The sequence below is a fragment of the Apus apus genome, chromosome 10 (genome assembly GCF_020740795.1).
Source record: "Apus apus isolate bApuApu2 chromosome 10, bApuApu2.pri.cur, whole genome shotgun sequence".
In the NCBI taxonomy this organism is placed as follows: Eukaryota; Metazoa; Chordata; class Aves; order Apodiformes; family Apodidae; genus Apus; species Apus apus.
In genome coordinates this window covers 18,834,922-18,855,085 of record NC_067291.1, presented here as the reverse complement: position 1 = coordinate 18,855,085, position 20,164 = coordinate 18,834,922, and the positions used below count along the sequence as shown (strand labels likewise).

Here is a 20,164-nt window from a genome sequence, read left to right as displayed (position 1 = left end):
AAGCATTATTATCCTTTTAGCAGGGCTGTCGGGTAGATGGAAGCCAGAGCTGGGGTGATGAAGAGCAGCTGAAGAATGATTTGCAGCAATTCCTGCCTTCTACACTTTTTTTCTTCTCCTTTTGCAGAGCAGTGAGCCAAATTGCTTGTAAACAGCTTCCTACAGCCCCAAATGCTGCAAAATGGAGAACTTCTGGATTTGTGAGGAATGAAGGAGAATAAAAAGAGAAACACCAAGTCTTGAGATCCACAAGCTTTTGAAAGCCCAAAGCCAGAGGGAAGGTGATGGGAACATCTACTTGGAATCCTTGGAGCAAACCAGGTCCTTCCTTCCAGACTGACCCAAAAGGGGCAAATCAAGGAGCCATTTCTGCAGATTTGTGCTCTGTGTGCCCTGGCAGCAGGTCCTCACCTCACTCACAACAGCACCATCTGCATTTCTCCTGCATTTTGTACATGCAAAAGCAGCTCAGGCAGATGCTGCCCCTCTCTAACCTTCCAGGAGCTCAGATGCCTCCTTCCAAGTAATGCAATCAAAACAATCCAGCTAAAAGCATTTCATCTGGCCTAGGCTGACATGAATTGTTTCTAATAAAACTAAAGCTCTGTGGGACAACTAATGGGTGCTTATTAGTACAGGCAATGGACTATTCAATCAGCCATATAGGGAAACTAATGGGGATTGATGGCCAAAATACAAGATGAGGCCTTACCTCTTTAAATAAATACCTGATGGGCTGGTGATTGGATTAATCTTAGGCTTCTACGGGGAAAGTTTATACCCAGCTAATAAAGAGAAAAAACAAATGTGTGGAAAATAGCATCACTGGGTCTCTGGAGGTTTTAGTGTTATTGCTTTTGCAGGCGTGGCAGGCGGTGGGTTTCCAAAGACACTCATCTTTGCAAACAGCACTGGTTTGGGAGAGGGTTAGCAGGTGGTGTAACCCAGATGATGCAAAAAATTCACAGAGCAGCTGGAAAACCTCTCCCAGCTTTCTGAGGTCTCTGACTGTTCTTTCCATCTTCCCTTGCAGCAGTCCTGGGAGTCACTGCCACAACCTCCCTCCTGCTCTGGTCTTCTCTGAGCACCACTCTCATCATTACTGGGGAGAAGGTTCAGGCCTGAATGAACCTTTGCACTCTCTGAATATGGCTTTCTTATTTAACCACCTTGCAGACGATCCCTACCATTCCCTGCTTCCTCTCCTCCTTTCAGCAAAGGCTTCCCAAAATTTTTCCAAAACTCAAGACTTTTCTACCTTTGTCCTCAAGCTGCTGGAGGAATGGGGTGATCTGCAGAGCTGAAGGAAGGGCACATGCACCTCTGGGGCCTGCAGGTCACTCTTCCCTGCAGCAAACCATTCCTTGATCTCCACCCTCCCGTTTCCTTCCCTTTGAAAGGCCTCCGACCGGATCACAGATGGCAATTCCTGTGTGACAGATCCTAATGTCATTATTGATGACAGACCAGATGTCCAGGAAGGCATATTGCTCCTTTTAATCCAAAATTCATCAAGAGCCTCACCTTTGTAGTTTAGGGCGAGTGTAAAGGTATCTTCATGGGAAGGGGGAACACATTTTTTTTCCCCTCTTGCCTCATTTTTACTTTCCTTTGAGAAGGGGAGAGCTGCTCACAGCACGGCTGGGAGTGACTAAACCCGACACCAAAGGGGCCCTGTTCTGAATAGCAGAGTCATTAAAATGCTACAAAACCCTCTCTTGAACTTTACAAGGAGATGAGAAGGGACATGGTTCGTGTGACAGGGTATGTCTGAGCCTCGAGCTGTTACAACATGCTGCTCCTTGCTGCATCTTAGGTGCCTAATTCCTCCTCAAGAGAAATAAATAATTCTTATTTTGGGTTAGGGAGCAACCCCAGCTCTAAGTAGGTGATGCAGTGAGGACTGCAGCTAGTTAGCACCAGGTAGAAAAAAAACCACAAATTACTCGTTTCCACTGATACTTTAAAGCGAGAGCTCTCCTGCTCGTTATCTCTCCTAGAGCCAGGGAAAAAAAATCCCAACAGCCTTTGTGGCTGTGAAGACAAAGCTGAGCTCGGTGGGAGATGTCCTACATGGCATAATGTATGCCTGGAGCAATCCTGTTGTTTTATGGGCCCGGTTAGTGTGAAGTGCAAAACAGACTCGGGGCTGAAGCTGCATTATTCATGGGGGAGCTTAAATATTTCAGCGTGAGGCTGAGGTAAGGAACAACAATAACAGTGTATTGTCCTCTTTCTTCCCCTAAAATCATTGTGTTCCAGAAGGCAAGAGGGGAATATTCTTTTCCTTTCAATGCAATGCCACGCACTGATACTTCCCAGGGAAAAGCAGGATAAGAGCAGAGCAAAGCCCACAGCCCCTGCGAGGGAGAGGGAATGGCTCCATCACAGAATCACCGAATTACCAAGGCTGGAAAAGACCTTTAAGATCATCAAGTCCCAAGGAAATTCCAGCCCTGTCTTTAGAGGAGGAACAACTCGGCACCTGGCATTTTCTTTTTGGAGGTGGTTCATCAGTTCTGCTGTGCTTGAAGGGGATAAATCAGCAGGTGAGGAAAGTTTCTTGCAGCTTTTCCCCTGCAAGGCAGCAGACTTATTTCCATGCCAGTCACCAGTAAATCTCCTGTGCACAACCTATTTGATCCGGGGCAGTGGATCAGTTCACACGGGAGCCGTGGGAAGCTGCGCTGTGACCCTGAGTTGCAATATTGGGCGGGACGGGAAGAGGCAGGTGGTCAGGCAGAGCCGCCTGCTCCGTCCCTCTGTGCAGATGCTCTGCTGCCATCCGCTGGCAAATGGAAACCAGATCCCTCCCTGGACGAGGGGAGCAAAAGCAGGCGCAACACGCATCGCTCAACACACCAAACCCTCCTGTGGCAAGGAACGGGGCAACTCAGCAGATGGGATGCTCAGAGGGAGGGGAAGGCTGGACCCCTCCGAGCAGAAGTCACTGTTCAGTGCAGCTTTATCCTCTTCACCACAGAGCTAAGAATTGCAGAAGCTTAAGGGTGGACTGAGGATGTGGACAAACCTGTCGTGGTCCCAGGTTGGGCATTCTGGAGCCCAGAAGTGGGATGGCTCAGGCAGCTCTCTAGACACTGCTGCAGTGCCAAAGTGGCACCAGAGACACACACCCCATTTGATACAGAGATTAATTAAACAGTCCTAGAATCCCAGAATGGTTAGGGTTGGAAAGGATCTCAAAGACCATCTAGTTCCAACCTCCCCCCTGCATGGGCAGGGACACCTCCCACTAGACCAGAATCCTCCAAGCCCCATCCAACCTGGCCTTAAACACTTTCTGGGATGGGGCAGCCACAGCTTCTCTGGACAACCTGTTCCAGTGACTCAGCCCTCACAGAGAAGAACTCCTGATGCCTCATCTAAATCTCCCTTCTTCCAATTTTAAGTCAGAACCCCTTGTCCTCTCCCTACAAGTCCTGAGAAGCAAGAAGGTCTGCCCGTTATCATCAGTTCACGGACCCTTCTTTTAGATACTTTCTTTATGTCATTCACATTCTAATTTCCAGTTCCCCTCCTGCTCAGGCTCCCAGGACCTGATGGCACCGACCTGTCCCTTGCACAGGCTCATGCCTCATGAAACTGTGTCACTTCTGCAGTCCCCTGACCTCCTGCTGGGCAGTCTGCTGCCCATGCCCCAGCTCATTGCCTGCCCTTGCACCTGGCTGTGTCACCTTCCTGCAATACACATCTGTCATAGGCTGGTTTGGGTCATGAAAAGATGTATAAAAAGAGGATGGCAGGTGCTTAAAAGGGAAAGGAAAACCAACTGCAAAAATGCTATGGGCATATTGGACTTTCAGCTCCAAATTGTGCCGATCCAGACCACTCTTCTGGCTCATAAACCCACTTCTTAGGTGTGCAGTGCCCGAGCAGACAGCCTGGGTCTTGCTCTTTATCCTGAGCCTGGTGTTGAGAGCCTTGTGCAGAGTGAGGTTTGGCCAAACTTTAGATAACCAGTTATTTCAGATAAGACGATTCTGGCCAGAGCTACACGAGATTCCAGACCTTTCCCACTTCTGTTTCCGTTTCTGCAAAACACCCACAAAGATAAATCTTGGCAGCTACCTCTTTTACGAGATAAACCAGAACCAGCTCCCCAGACCTGACACAGCTGAACTGCAACAAAAATCCCAGTTTTAGCTTTTTTTTGGAACAGTCAGGAAGAAACTGAAGCAACCTTCCCAACAGTAAGAAACCTCAAGCTTTTTACTTCTCAACTTTAATTTCTGTTTCTCTCCCATGTTCCAACCCAGATTCACAGCCAGGATTTCAAATTTCATAGCCAGAAAACCTTACACTAGTCTACTGTAAGGGCTTGCTGTGAGCTCAGTGTATTTGTGACCTGGTGTACATATTGTGTCTCCTACTTGGAGTTGTTTACATTCAGCCACTTCCAAAACAAAGCTGCACAACTCTTCCTTTGGAATCAGCCCTCCAAAGGTGAGGAGACATAGGGCCTCAGGTATTTCTGAGATAGGAGTCCTGATTCGTGCTGGTGTTAGGGAAAAGCAACACTTCAAAAAAATACTCTGGGGTTGCACCCAACATGCTGTGTTTGGGGCACAGGGCAGTGCCACGCTTACAGAATGGGCAGGGTGGGCAGGAGCCCCCTCCTCACTTATCTTCTTGGCAAAGCTCAGAGCTCTCAGCTGGAAACAGGCAAAAAAGCAATAGGTCTCTCCTTGATTCTGTGGGTTTGGTAGTGGTTGACAGCGTCTAGGTAGCCCCACAGACCTGCACACTCCCCGTGCTCACCAGGCAGGTGCTGCCATCCCCAGCTCCATCCAAAGCTGACCCAGGGGCTCAATCCTGACCTGGCTTGGACTGGAGCCCATGACCGAGAGGTGAACTGCTCTATATCCCATACCCAGTCTCCCACTGAGTTTATTTTCTAGTGTGGCAGATCAAAGCCTGCTGTAAGGAGCAAATCTATCAAAGGCTCAGCACCCTAAGATAGATCCAACTTGCTTTTATGCTTACTCTTAACAAGCATACTCCTTCCTATTGTTTAGCAATTGCTTTAAAATGGATAATTATCAGATTTCCCTATTAATGGGAAAAATCAGGCAAACATAAATTTTAAAATGTGCTACTATCTGCCTGCTGCATGGATCACATTAAGGTAAAAACAATCTGCAGAGCAAAGCTATTACCAAGTGGCCATGTCTGGGCTCAGCAGCTGGTTTTCATTCCAGCAGAAGCTCTGCTCTGCTTCCCAGCCATGCCACCAGCTCAGCTCTTCCCACCCCTTCTCCCTAAGAGCTGCAAAACTCCAGTGCTGGCCTCACACATCACACAGGACAGCAATCCAAGTGGGGAGAACCTCTGCATCAGAGACCAGGAATGCCAGCTTGCTACTGCAGCTGCCTTGCCTCTCCACACTCTAAGGCCAGGTCTCTTCAGACACTGATTTTTGGTCAAAACTGACTTTGGTGGAGTTGTTCCTGAATCTCACCCAAATAACTGAGAAGGGCTTCTCTGGTTGCCTGATCATAGACATAAGCTATCAGAAAGCTCTGGGAAATTGCCATCTAGTGGGAATTCATCCTCTGCATCCATTTGCATTCTCCATATTTCCCCTGTGTAATGACAAAGCTGAACACAGACTGAAATGACTGGTGGACACACCACCTTTCGAGTCCTGACATCTTCCTTACAGCATAAAGAGCAAAAGAAAAAGGGAACATGGGTGAAAAGAGAAGGGTTGGTCTTGTGGTTAAAGCAGCAGACTGGCACTCAGGAAACTCGAGGTGAGACTCTGATCCTTTCCCCAAAAAAGGATTGGAATCAACTGTAGCCTTGAGGACTAATGTGAATTCTGCTACAGATGACAAGTAGCTTTGGGCAAATTGCTTAACCACCTTCAATTCCCACTCCCCATGTTAGCTGGGATGCCCATGTCCATTTTGCTGGGACGTGGCATGAATGATCTGGTATTTGGGAAGCCCTTAAATCCATGTAACAACAACATGTGGTCCTGCTTTTAGCTTAGAACTACAATAAGGCAGAGCTGAGAACATTTTGTTTTGATTTTCTTATGACTAGATGAATTCACCGAGACAAATTACAGAGAAATACGATTCATCACATTCATATTACTATCTCCACTTCTTACTTTTATCCAAGCCATTGGAAAATATTAAAAGGCAAGACTATTTTGCCCAGCTAACTTGAGAAGGTGGGTTTATTCCACATTTCTGTTTCAAATAAATCTGTCAGGACAAAACCATCCCCAACAGCCTATATACGCAAAGGACAAAAAGGCACTAAGTCCTGAGGAGAGGGGGGAAGAGATAAATAGTTTACTTCTATTATCTTTACCATATGCTCTATTCCAACTGGATACACATAAACAGCATGTAATCTTCAAGCTCAGCTTTAGACTCTTTGAAGTGACCTGACCATACTACTGATTTATTTCAAACTAACCTTTCTCTTTGAACCCTAGGTCAAGGTTAATTCTATAATAAAACATACCTTATACAGCTGGCTTTTCCAGCGGCGCTAGCAAGTAACGAACCCCTCAGTCATCAGCATTTGTTTCACTGAGTGTAGTATTGTATTTCTATTTTCCCTTCCCTGTATTAATTTCCTTCACAGGCCCTAGTTAAGGAGAAAAAAAATCTCTTTTCCGGTCCTCGAGATCAATTTTAAACACACTGGAATTAAACAAAGACATTTAAGCCACGTTTCTTTGCTGAAATTCATCCACCAACACCAGGAACTATTTTTATTAGGGTCTATGTTAAATAATCAGATCTTCAGTTTCACAAGGAGCTGTACAGCTACGTTTTGAAACTCCCCCACTGGCAATGAACCTTTCAGACAGAACCTTTGACAAAACCATCTGTGCTCCGAATCACATCAAACCACCAAGGACAGCTTTTCTACCTAGGTAAAGGGAAATAATATTTAAAGGGCACTTCTCAAAAAAAAAAACAACACAACAAACCAACCAACCAGAGCTCCTTGCAGATGTCCCAGCCAGTTGCCTGTCCACAGGTATGGAAGGGTGGAAGCACTCCAAGCAGGGGTGGAAAAGTGCATGAGCTGCCTCAGTGCTGTGGGATGCAGTTGTTAAGAGATGCTGAGGCACATACCGAATTGGTCAGTCAGGTTGGGTTTTAAGAGGACTGCAAAGACTGAATGTGCCCACGGCACATCCTCTCAGCACTTGATGAAAAAGCAGCAACACACAAGCTAAACCAGCAGCTGTTACAGATTTCTTTTGCCTCCAAAGCCCTGCCGACACGGTGCCTGCTGGAGCTGTCGGGAGAGGGATGAGATGAGATCTCCTGGGTTTGGGGCTTCTGTGAGGCACAGGCTGAAGACCTTATCTCCTGCAGATAACAGCAGGGGGAAACTGTGCTTCCCCTCCAAATGAATGACAACTTTATCCTGGCTTATCCTCACACACTTTGCAGGCCTGAGTCCACAGCAGGTTGATGTTCAGCATCACCAGCAGCACACAAAGGTGCATCTCCCTTAAAACCCACACCAAAAACTTTCAGAACCTCATCTCTGGCTTAGGGGCACTTTGTAAAATAGGGTTTTAGGCTGGTGTTCAGCTGAATTTGATCAGACAGCACTCTCAGTCAGCACCAATACAGCAAACTTGTTATCTCATCAACATCTGTCATTGCCTCATGCGGCTGAGCTTGCCATAATGGAAGCACCATCCATTTGAAATCCCAAAGGTAGGCATCAGTTTTGGATCAATGGAGCTCTCAGAAGCTCCATTAACCATTATGATGCCAGTGATGGCTGAAATCTATTTTGGGTTAATTTTTTCATGCCAGGAAAAGTCAACAAAAGGCCTTCACTTGTTTGAGAGACTCCTTTATAGTAATAGAGTGATGGCATGGTGAGCCCAGCACCTCCAGATCCGATGTGGTTCCAAGGAAACCCTTTTCCCTAAAATCACCACCCTGGGCACGCTGAGAGAAAAGCTACAGCGGGCTGCCTGTCACAGGAAAGTCCTGAAGGAGGGAGAACAACAGATCTTTTGCTACTTGAAGTGTCTCTGCCCATCACAGGGATATCAGAAACACTCTTCCTCTCTTCTTTACCATGATAAGTGGCATTTTAAACGAGGAATTACACCAATTCAAGAGCTCAGAACAAGCAATGTGAAATCCCATCCAAAGGCACCGAAACAAGACCTCTCTACCATTTGCTCGTATTCTTCTTTCACAGGCGCCAACAATTATTCCATCTAATGATTTATTAGTGGATGAAATCAGCCAGTTAGGCAGCCCAGGGCTGATTTTCAAAGGGACCACGCAGAACCATTTAACATCATGCAAGATCATAAACACGTCCCAGGCTGAACCGCCGCACGAGGTCGCGAACAGCCTGTCGGAGAGACCAGATACGTAACAGCAGAATAAGGCACCACATCAGATAAAGTAAAGACACATCCTCCCGAGGCTACAGAAACACGGAATCTCTCGGGCCGCACGCCAGACACGGGTGATTCCCGAGGCCAGGCTCGGCGCGGGGCCGGTCTCTCCCCGCAGCCGCAGGCCCGCGGGAGGCCGCCCCCCGCGCTGGGGAGAAGCCCACGGCACAAAACGCGGCGGGGACACGATCTGGCTGTGACAAACCTCTGCCGGTGCGGGAAGCCCCGCCGGGAGCGGGCAAAAATCTGGATTTCGGGAGTTTCCTCCTGAACCCGCCCGCAGGTGTGCCCGCCTGCCCCTCTCCCGCTCGCTGCCTGAGGGGAAGGCGCCATTTTCCACCCACCCCCGTCCCCTCCCCGGGGGGTTACCGGGGATGAGGCAACGTTCCGCAGGCTCCCTCCGGCTGGCGGCGGCTCGGGGGCCCGCGGCCGTTACGGGGCCCGGCCGTGCGGGGCAGGCGAGCGCCGGGCGGGGCGGGCGGGCCCAGGCGGAAGGGGCGAAGCCGCCGAGGCCCGGGAGCCGCTCGCCTTCCCGCAGCGGCCGCTCCCGCCGGGCACGATGACACCGCCCGGCCCCGGGGAAACCTCCTCCCGCCTGCGGGAGGCGGCGGGGAGGGACCTGCTGGCCGCCGACCTGCGGTGCAGCCTGTTCGCCGCCGCGCTGCTGAGCTACCGGCGGGACTCGGCGCTGAGGCCCTTCCCGGGCCGCTACTACAGCGGCGAGGTGAAGGACTTCGAGAGGCTGGTGAGTGGCAGCGCCGCCGGGCCGGGCCGGCGAGGCCCGACCCAGGAGACGGGGAGGCGGCCCCGGAGCCAGGAAAGAGCCTGGTGGAAGGGGCGGGTGGGCGAGGGAGCCGCGGCTGTTCCCGGGGGACGCGGGAGGAACCGCCCCTGCGGGCCTGCAGGGCGGCCGGGATTCCCAGCGCGAAACCCGCCGGCGGAAACTTCCGCCTCCCGCCTGCTTGCAAGAGCTTGGCCGAGACCAAACGCCAGCTTATTTTGGAGGGTTTGTATCCTACACGGCCTGCACACCCCCCACGCTTATCCCGCTGCGCTGTGATGGTGTCTTGTCTCGATTTTCTTGCGTGTTCTTCACAGATGCTGTCGGTAAATATATGTTATAACCGGTGCTTGTTTTTAGGACAAATGACAATCTTTCTGACAAAACCGGAGACAAATGTTTGTATCTCGGAACAGAAACTGGTTTTCAGTTCACAACAATTAGGGTGAAATACTGTTTTGTTTTCACTAGAGGTCTCTGTTCAATCATAATAAAGAGAAGGAGCTTGTACCAACTGCCTCTCTCCTTAGCTTGCAGATACCAGTGCTCTGCCAAGCCTGAGAGAACTTCTGGAGTCTGTTCCAAACACAGAGAAAAGGACCTGGGATTTGTTTGGTTGGATTTTATCATCTAAGGTCTTAACGATACAAAGCACTAAAAAGCAGGAGGTAAGTTCTGAATTCCGAATGCCTTGATTAAAAGATGTCTTTTAAGGCAACCTTGCACTTCAGAGAGTATTTCCTCCTGCCAGAAGTTGGTTGGTTATTGTCAGAGCTTGGCAGTTCAACATGAGTACATTTTTTTCTGTATATAGAGGTTTCTTTTTAAAATTTTCAGAAACACTGTTTTAAATAAATAGGTATCACTGCCAGTAGTTGATAATGGGCAGTAATTTTAGCTGGTTACTCCCAATAAGTAGCTTGTACCTGCATATTCTGGACCAAGATAGTCCAGCTCAGGTGTCATGGAGCTGGGTCCTGCTCACTGAGAAAGACAACTTTGTGCTTCTGCAATACTGCCCCAAACATGGAAAGATTGAGAGCCACTGAGAGACTGGGATCAAATAGTTGTAGAGATTGGTAGCAAGATGAAAACAAGTTCTGTCTTCACTTTTTCCCCTGCCTCCAAGATCAGCTGATGAATATATTGCCTTAGTAGCTAAAGTAGAATAGTGGTGCTGACCTTACATCATCAATTAATTCATAATCACAATTCAGGATTCTTTTTTCCCCGGAAAGAAGAATTAGAATCATAGAATGGTTAAGGTTTGAAGGGATCTTAAAGATCATCAGGTTCCAAACTCCTTGCTGTGAGCAGGGACACCTCCCACTAGACCAGGCTGCGCAAGCCTCATCCAGCCTGGCCTTGAACACCTCCCTGGGCAACCTAAGATTGAGCTTTGATAGCAAGAAACTGTCAGAATTTTTACTGTCCTCTTACTTCTGAATTGTGACAGTATTGAATTCTCATCAAAATACATAAAGCAGTAGGAAAGGCTAAGAGAAACAAGGTAAGAAAAATCTCCAGTGAGTAATCTAACCCCATAAACCAACTCTTGTATTCCTTCCTGTTTTTAAGTATGAGAAGATCCAAGAGCTCACGGGGATGTCTGGGGTTGCAGTTCCTGCCCCAGACTACCTCTTTGAGGTTGTGTATAGCGATCAAATGAACACCAAGTTTGCTGAGACCCAGGGGGAGCGGGACCTCATCTACGCCTTCCACGGGAGCCGCCTGGAGAACTTCCATTCCATACTGCACAATGGCCTGCACTGCCACTTGAACAGGGTGAGGCTCCTGGTATTGACACCATCTTCCCTTGGCCACTTGCAGCCAGTGACACTTGTTAAAAATAGGCCCTTTAGGGGTATGAAACATGCTGATGGTCTTTTTACTGCTGTTTTCACTTCAGCGTGGGCCTTTGTGGATGGTTGTGTTGGATTTTTCTAGTGCAGCCTGAGGATAAAAATTGGAAATGGCACAAAACCCTCCTCTCCCATGTGACAAATTACATCTATCCTTTGGTTCTTTGTGAGGAGTGTAATGCCTTGAAAACACTGGCCTGGCAGCCTGCAGCTGGGAAGTGCCTGTGCACAGAAGAGGGGACACTGACCCAGGCAATGTGGAGATTCTGTCTCTCTGCCTGGCCTCAAGTTTAGCTCAACTAAGTTTTAGGTGCTACTTGCAAATGGAGCCTTCTTTAAATGGCCTGGTTTAGGGACACATCCTGGCAGGCTTGCACCTCTTCTGATTCCAACGGGAGGGCAGTTGGGAATTTTGGGGTTTTGTGTCATCTGTAAAGTAGCTTTGACAAAGCAGCTGCTCAACCTTCCAGTCAACCTGGACTATGTTTTTCCCCCCACATTCTTTATGAGTAAATGATGGCTTTTCAGGTGTAGTGGACTTACTGGCTTAATAATTTTAGCCAGTGTGGCAAAACCTCTGATTCAAAGTTACCAAAACAGTTCTGTTTGATTCACTGTTTATAAATACTTCCCTCTTTCCTAGTAAAGCATGGATTTAACTGTGCTTAAAACCTTGCCTTGTTTGTGGAGGCTGGATTATTGGAATGACAGCAGCCTCAATCAAGCAGTGAAATGCCTCTAACAGCCCTACAGTCTTGTTGATAGAAAACACTTCCACTGGCAAACTGAATCCAAATCCAGGAAAGCATCAATCTGTCCACACCAAGGGCTGTGCCAAGCAGCTAACTGGAGGGATGGGAGAGGGCAGCTGCCCCACCCTGAGGAAGTTGTGCCAGGGCAAAAATAGTGCACGGAGCAGCCCCAGCATGGGGGGTTTAGTTTACCTTAGTTTACCTTCTGAAACAAAGACTGCCAGCCTGAAAGGAAAGAACACTTGTGTGCTGGTTGTAGTTTGTGATACAGGGCTTTAAGATATATTTCTGCTTTGTTTCAGACATCCCTGTTTGGTGAAGGTACCTATCTTACCAGTGACCTGAGCCTGGCTCTTCTCTACAGCCCTCATGGCCTTGGTTGGCAGCGAAGTGTCTTGGGCTCTATCCTGAGCTGTGTAGCTGTTTGTGAGATCATTGACCACCCCGATGTAAAGTGCCAGGTGAAAAAGAAAGGTGAGTCTATTGCAATAACAACTAGGGGCAGTTCATCTCTTAGATTTCTCACATTTCAAAGAGTGTGGATGCTCCCCAGCAGAAACTGACTGCCAGCTCCTTTTGACCCCTCAACAAATACACAACAGCCTTGTTGTCTGGAAAGCCTCTCAGTATATTTAATGGATAGAAAATATTTTTGTGGCTTTGCTTGGTTTTTTTCCTAGTTTCAGTAATATGGTAAAATCATGCCTGATCCTTTCACCTGTGATGGTGGGACAGAAGTATCACAAGTGTATCAAGAATGAGTTTTATTAGATGTTCTTCTCAGATTGTCCTCCTTTGACTGTTTCCTGCTTGCAAGGCCCAATCCTTTGACATTGTTTTTCTTCCCCTGTTAACATTAGCAGCTTCTCAGGCACTGTGTGGGAGACCCAACTCCTTCTCACCCTGGGCCATAATGCCACCCATACCAAGGATGACTAGGAGTGGCATAGCCTCAAGCAAACTTTTCAGTCTATTATTGAATGCTGAGGGATGCAGGGGAATACCAACACTAGATCTTTGGTCAGCTCATTCCCACTCTTGTGGGTGTGGTTGTGTGGGGAGGGTGTTCTTTGGTTTGCTCTTTTACAGTCACTTAAAAGTTGTGCATCTTTTTATTGCTTTTCTATTTCCCCCCCCAAGACCTCCTCTTTTCTCTTCCCATGCAGATTCAGAAGAAATAGACAGGAAAAGAGCAAGAGTGAAAAACAGCGAAGGGGGTGATGTGCCACAGAAATACTTCGTGGTCACAAACAATCAGCTTGTACGAGTTAAATACTTGCTAGTATATTCACAGAAACAGCACAGGAGGTAAGAGCTGGGCTGTCTGGAGCGATGAACATGCTGTGACAGCAACATAAACACATCTCACTTTTGAGCAGCCACAGAAAACAAGCAAGGGAGATCCATTGCACTGCCAGAATTTGGTTTTAGCCTGTTTACTGTGGAAACATGGCTTACATCACCACGTTTCCTCTCACTCTTTGACACTCCCAAGCTCAGCTAAATTTCCTTTTTCACCAGACCTGTAAGCACTTAGTATCTTTGAGAGTTCTAATAATCTGTTTGTGGCAGGAGACAAAGAGCGAAACTCTGAGTGCAGCTCTTAACACTGGGCAGTTTTAACTCTGCCCTTATCTGTCCTGAGTGGCAGCATTCACCCAGCTAATCAACAAGTGTTAATTTGAACATACAGACAGTTCCAAACCACAGAGGAAGGTGTGAACATGGGGAGAAAGGACAGGATTGGGCATGGAGACTTCAGGAAAAGCCATGGGAAATCAGTTACAGAGGTTGTGGAACAACTTTGTTTTTCTTGCACTAGCTTACCCATTTAAAATAACAAACCTAAGGTTCTCTTTGCCAAGGTATTAATGCATCTCTGATAGGATTCATGCACTTTTTCCTTTTCAGGCCTTCCAATCAGTCTTCCTGGTTTTACACCCACCGTTTTGCCATAATGATGCTGCTGTACCTGCTGCTGCTGGTGGTGATAGGAGCCAGCAACTCGCCAGCCTTCACCTACTACTGGCACAGAATGTTTGACTGGGAGAGATGAATTTCCTGAGATGATAAACTGTTATTTTCACCACATGCCTTAAGAATAGCCAATCTGCACTGCACCTGTTCCAGAGCTCTGGAAATAAAGGTGCCTGGAGCTTTCCAGTTCTGTCACCAATATATTAACCTCATGGCATCTTTCAGTTTATTCTTATTTCTGTGTTCCTGTGATTTGTGAGGATGCCCAGTACAGCTGAAAAGGATCACAGTGGTGCAGCTTAGTGTGAACCAATTGTTAAGGGTCCATAGGGGAAGGTAATTTAAAATTAATGACAACTAAGCAAGGCAACACTCAGGTGTAAGTGTTTTCTGTCAAACTGAGATACGTTTGCACAAGTTGGGAAGGAGGATTTTACTGTATGTAAGGCTAAGGAAACCAGTAGGAACTCTTAGTGGTTTGTTTTCTGAAACTGAATTTAGACATTTTTAGCATGTATCAATGCAGATGGGATCACTTTTAAAACTAACTTTGGCCAGGAATTTTTATATTTGAGCATAATGATTGTAAGGAGGCAACAAGAAATAAAAACAACCACCAAAATGGGAGAAGTTGAATGGTTTCTAGTATGGTTTTTCCCCCTTTTAAAACATCTTCACTTACCCTACCAGCTTTTTGGGGTTGGGACAGCCTGGGGCTTGGGATCTGGTTCAGCATTTTTGCCTGTATTGAATTATTTTCAGCCTCCCTTTACCAACAAGTAGCTTAACTATCACCAACATGCCAACCATCTCCTGAAACACTTCTCTAAGAAGTGGAGTAAAGTGGCAGCAGAGCTGGCAGGCTTAATGCTAGTATGTAAAACTTCAGTATCTCTCAGATTCATCTCTTCTAACCTCAAAGAGCAGCATTTTCAGGGCCTGAGAACACACATATAGGTGTTATACAGGTTAGTTGTGCAACAAACAGGGCAGCACTTTCCCCCTCCTGTCCAAGTCCTTTGCATTTGCTGTTGTTACAAAGCAAGCTACAACTGCCTGAAACTGAAGGTGGAAAGAACTGTCCTGTTATTAGTGATTGGGCATGGAATAAACCAGGGATTCTAGGAAAAGAAAAGCCTGATATGTGCCCCAGTTCAAGCTCACAGTCTGGCTTTTAGTAGTAGATTTGAGAAATGCAGTTATTCATTGCACAGTGAACTGGACCCACAAAAAAAAATCCCATCACATATTTGCAGCAAATGAGTCTGTGATTACTACCTCTCTCATTAAATATTTCAAAGGAAATTTCCCATTTCTCTGATGTTGTTCTGCTACCTAATTGCCAGAAATAATGACCTGGTAATCAGGTTTTCCAACCCAAGGCTGAGATTTATAGCAAACCCCCCTCTTCTTGGTGGACAGAGCTAGAAGTGTTTATTCCAGTTAGCTTTGCTGCCAGAACAAATATATTTATCCACCACTGAGCTTGCAAAACAACAACATTATAATCAGATTCCCCATTGCCTTTTACAGTCCATTAATAATGCTCCCTGCTATGCTCAGCCCAAGAAATGCACCTGCTAATTATAGCAGTGATTTACAACTGAAATATACATAAACTAACAACTTATCTCACAACAGATTCAGCTACTTGATAGTAGTTTTACTCTTTGATATTCCAATGCAAAAACTTGTAGTTTGAGATAAGGGAGTGTTTGCCATTTCTGGTCCACCTCAGGAAGGTACATAAAATGTGCTGCCTCAGTATCAGTTTAGGGTAAAACCAGCCAGAAAAACTAGAGGTATTGGGGGCTCTCTAAAAGGTATCATGTTCTTTAAAGACTTAGATGTCTGTGAATGAAACATTTTTGGAACTGAGGGGCTAGAGAGGCTCTTTAGGCAGTAGTGGGATGGATGAAAGAGGGATGAAAGGAAGGAGACAAATCTAGGCATCCAGAGTGGAAGGAAAGGAACAGATGGGAAGGCAGGCAGCAGGGTTCAGGGCTCTGCTTTGCATAGGGAAGTTTCTACAGAGCAAGCAGGAGTGCAGGGGCAGTGGCTGCTCAGCACTGTCTTCTAATGTTGGAGAGTTGGCCTTGGACATCCAGCCAAGCTCCCTCCCAAAGTGTGGTCCCAAGCAGATCTGCATGAGCTGCTCCAGGCAGAGAGAAAAATATAGTGGGGATTCCCCTGGCAGACACACAGTTCAGGACTGCCCTTGAACCAGCAGGTATCAAGCAGGGGGAGGTGGAAGGGGGAGGGAGGGAGTGAAACCAGCTTTTCATGCTTTGAACAGTCTGAATAGACCCAAGAGAAAGAGGTGGCTGCAGGTAGGGGGCTGAGTTTTGACAGATATGACTCAAGTGCCCCTCAGGGGACTCCCAGCCCCATCCCTCCCAGTCCCAGTCCTGCAGGGATGTGGGGCACAACCTCCTGGGTGCTTCAGCTCCACACACTGTCCCCAAAGGCAATGGGAAAATAAATGCATTTAAGGTGCTCAGATTCTACCTTTGTGGGCCAGCAAAATACTTAATATCCTCCTCCCACGCTCGTTTTCTGTGCTCCCTGCTGATTTCAGCATGTGTTGCCCAACGTGGTGAGATGCAGCCAGCTGAATTAATGTGAGTATTGTGCTGAGTAATGAACAATATTAGGAATTAACCCAAGGTTCCTGTTAACCTCTTTAGCCACTTGCATGGCTCTTTGACCATGCACCATACTATAAAAATGCTAATGGGGAATGAATCAGAATTTCCTCCCGAACAAGGGTTGCTGTGTCTGAAGCAGGCAGCCCAGGGGGAGGTTGAGGAGCTGTACAATATAGAGCTACCTGAGCTTATTGATATGGCTGTTGCATTGCTGTGGGGAATACCAAGGAACTGTTAATGGAGTAAAAAAAAAAAACAACAACACAGCCTGCTGTGATTGCAAGGAGAAACCTGGCAGCTGGTGCTTCCTGGGGGAAGAGGCAGGTTTTGGGGAACTGGGAAGATTTTCCTCTCATAAAGGGAAATAGGTAAGAAATAAAAGTGTCATATATATATATAGGTATCTCCAATATTAAAATGTATATACAGAGAGATCTGAGGAGGAGAGCAGGAGCTGTTGGGGACCAGGGGCTTGAGGCAGTGTGGGGAGAAAGAGACCAGGGCAGGAGCACCCTGGAGAGGGGGGGAGCAGGGCTCTAGGTATCAAGAGCTGGGCAGGGTGCCTGTGAGCATCTCAAAAGAATCAAGGTGCGTATCTTTGACAGGATCCCAATTTTCCCATTCTTCACCTAAAGCCAAACCTGTGTCTGCCCTCTCACCATACCCATGAAAAGGTGATAGGTCCATGCCACAATGCAAAAAAATAGTTCCTTGCTCCTCAGGGAATGGCCTCCAAGCTCTCCTGCTGCTGTGCAAGAGAGGACAAGCAGCCTCCAGTGCGTGAGCAACACTGGAGCTGTTCTCTGCCACTCAGCAGGAAACAGATGAAGAATGTTTTCAGGAGATTAAAGACACTTTCCTGCTTATTTGAGGCTTGCCAGAAAACCCACACACCTTCAAAGTCACCTCCCATTAGCCATCATCAGCAAAACAGAGAAACCAAACGACTGTCCAGTGAATAAATTACCTTCCCCCTCCACAAATCATTCCCATCACCTCACAAGAAATGCTTTTTGCTCCTGCTGAACCAGCCCCGCTCCCATGACTTCCATGTAATTAACCTTGGCCAGAACGAACCCGGGAAAGCCAAACAGCCCTGCTGCATCTCATTGGAGTTTGGATGCTTCCTAAAGGGCTGGTGCTAAATCCTACTAGTCAGGCCGGGCTCCTGCAGCTCTAATTGATTTATTTTTCCTCCTTAGGCAGCATAAATGACAGTTCCAGTGGGGAAAGGCAAGTGCTTGTGTCCATCTGCAGTTCAGCATCCCCCTGAGCACTGTGCCTGCCCCCATCCTCATCTCCCAGTCTCAGCCAACCTGCAAACTGCACTTGCCACCCCTCCTATTTCAGTAAGTTATCAGCTGGGGAGCTGGGAGACCAGTCCAGATCCCTTTTGACCAAAACAGATGCATCCCCTCTTAGAGACAGAGTCAAGAAAGCTCTCTTGGTGCCCAAAGGAGATTTACTTTTTTTGGAAGGAGGCATCTTCCAGCTTCCCTACTCACACAACCACAGCAAGTCAAGAATTGTTTTTAAAACAAAGCTCTTTCACCTCTATCAAGTCCAGATGCTCACTCAAAGCTGCAGGGGCCACAAAAACACCCCGAGAACCACCTCCTGCCAAGTCCAGAGCTCCTGAACTGCCCAGAGGTTGCACAACACTGGAAAAAATACAACCCCACCTGGCTCATAACTAAGTTTCTCTTCAACAAACACACTTGATAATCAGCAGAAAAAGAAAAAAGAAACAATCCTCTGTTTCTAATGACACAGAAAGGAACAAAACAATTGAATAGACCTGTCTCTTCACCCCACACCCAGAGAAGAGGCCTCCAATTTCACAAGCAAATTCTGGCACATTAGTGAAAAGGAAAAAGCCATTTGACTCACCCCAGCTCAGCCGATCCCTCCAGCAGCCTCCCTGGTGCTCGACCTGCAGCCAAAGCCCACCAGCCCCCAGCTGGCACCTATGAGTGCTGATGGGCCCCACCCCTCACAGGTGCTTCCAATCAACTTCCTCCTTGGGACACCTCTGCTTTCTCTTCCAGCTGTCTCCAAAAGGGAGAATCACAGACTGGTTTCGGTTGGAAGGGACCTTAAAGATCATCCAGTTCCAACTGTGCCCTCCCCCCCCCCTCTATGGGCAGGGACACCTCCCACTAGACCAGACTCCTCCAAGCCCCATCCAACCTGACCTTCAACACTTCCAGGGATGAGGCAGCCACAGCTTCTCTGGGCAACCTGGGCCAGGGTCTCACCACTCTCATGGTGAAGAATTTCCTCCTAATGTCTAGGGGAAAGGAAAAGAGGGGCAAGGAAGGGGGAAGGAGGAGCAGGGAAGGGCAAGGAAGGTCAAAGGTCACCACAAAGGGTCAAACACCACCCCAAAAAGTCAAATGTCACAAAAAGGTCACCCCAAAACATCACAGGTCACCACTAATGAGGAATTAATCAAAATTTCCTCCCAGACAAGGGCTGCTGTATCTGAAGTAGGCAGCCTGGGGGGGAATCAAGGAGCTGTATAACCTAGAGCTACCTGTGCTTATTGATACGGTTGTTCTTGCCCTCATGGTGAAGAGTTTCTTTCTGATATCAAGCCTTCAGAGCACAGTCACTGAAGACTTCAGTCCAACAGCAGTAATAACAATGCAGGGTTTTTTCCCCTCTGCTGCTCTTCCCATTTCTGAGCCCTGAAGGGATGCACCAGCCACATTTCTGAACCTTTTTGCTCCTCCTTTTTAACCCAATAACTACGATTTTCCTGTCAGTGCATGAACACAGCTGGACAGGCTGTAAGACAAGAACCAAGCACCAGAGGACTACACAATAAGGAATGGCTGTCAGTTATGACTTAAAGCATTTGAAACCAGAGACCCCCTTAATTCATGTAATAAAATAGCAGGTACTTGATTAAAGTACATCAAGGTCTATGCTCAGCCCCTGTCTGGGGATAAACCTCAAGCAGCTGCTCAGTCACCCAGTGATCCCTCCCCAGCCAAAAAGAGGAACCAGGAAAATGAGAGAAGACTTGTGGGTTGAAATGAAAAGAGATTTAATGAAAAAGCATAACTAATACTAATAGCAACATAAAGTATACACAGTTATACTCACCCCAGTCCTCAGAAGCAGGAGAAAAAGAAGCCACCCCAGGATCAGGAACTCTTTATCCTCAGTGAGCCTTCCCCTTAATGAGTGTGAGGATTATGGCATGGGATACACCTGATAGTCTGCTTGGCGCAGCTGCCCTGACTTAAGCTCCCAGCTGGCTCAAAAACTGTTCAAGGCCTGCCTAACGTGGAAAAGCAGGACAATCCAACATGTTAATAATTCAATATTCATTGAAATATATCAAGATAAATAGTATTGAAGTACAGGGGGAATACAGAGTCCAACAGAAATTATTATTTTGCTTGATACCTTTTGTACATCATAGATGAAAGCTGAGGGAGATGAAAATGTATGTACCACTGGCATTCAAGCTTTCATCTGCAATCATGATGAAACTGCCAAAAGCTTTTACTACTTATGCTTCACCAAACTGCTTCTGTTTTTGAAAGGAACAAACCATGTCCAAGCTACTGAACTGTACTTATTTAGAGAGCGTGAAATCAGAGCTTCACAGCAGGTGCCTCTACAGGTAACATCCACCACATAGTACTTTCTTTAGGAACATATGTTTTTAAGGAGCATCTTTGGAACCATCCATACAGCTCCACACC

General features: G+C 47.2%; 2 protein-coding genes across 2 annotated transcripts in view; both read left to right on the top strand.

Moving 5' to 3' along the window:
• The window catches only part of IGDCC4 (immunoglobulin superfamily DCC subclass member 4), a 263,733-nt gene that overhangs the window by 215,271 nt on the left and 28,298 nt on the right, over positions 1 to 20,164 (top strand). The window lies entirely within an intron of this gene.
• PARP16 (poly(ADP-ribose) polymerase family member 16) lies at positions 8,667 to 14,433 on the top strand. Its single transcript, XM_051628880.1, has 6 exons — positions 8,667 to 9,170; positions 9,737 to 9,874; positions 10,785 to 10,991; positions 12,123 to 12,294; positions 12,987 to 13,128; positions 13,732 to 14,433. The coding sequence occupies exons 1-6, from the start codon at positions 8,985 to 8,987 to the stop codon at positions 13,874 to 13,876; spliced, it is 990 nt and encodes a 329-aa protein (XP_051484840.1). The 5' UTR covers positions 8,667 to 8,984; the 3' UTR covers positions 13,877 to 14,433.

Bases quoted from the DNA above. Each gene is read 5' to 3' on its own strand.
- PARP16 (XM_051628880.1), top strand. From the start codon at position 8,985: ATGACACCGCCCGGCCCCGGGGAAACCTCCTCCCGCCTGCGGGAGGCG. The intron at 9,171-9,736 runs GTGAGTGGCAGC...CTCTCTCCTTAG, and splicing joins TGAAGGACTTCGAGAGGCTG to CTTGCAGATACCAGTGCTCT. The intron at 13,129-13,731 runs GTAAGAGCTGGG...TTTCCTTTTCAG, and splicing joins TCACAGAAACAGCACAGGAG to GCCTTCCAATCAGTCTTCCT.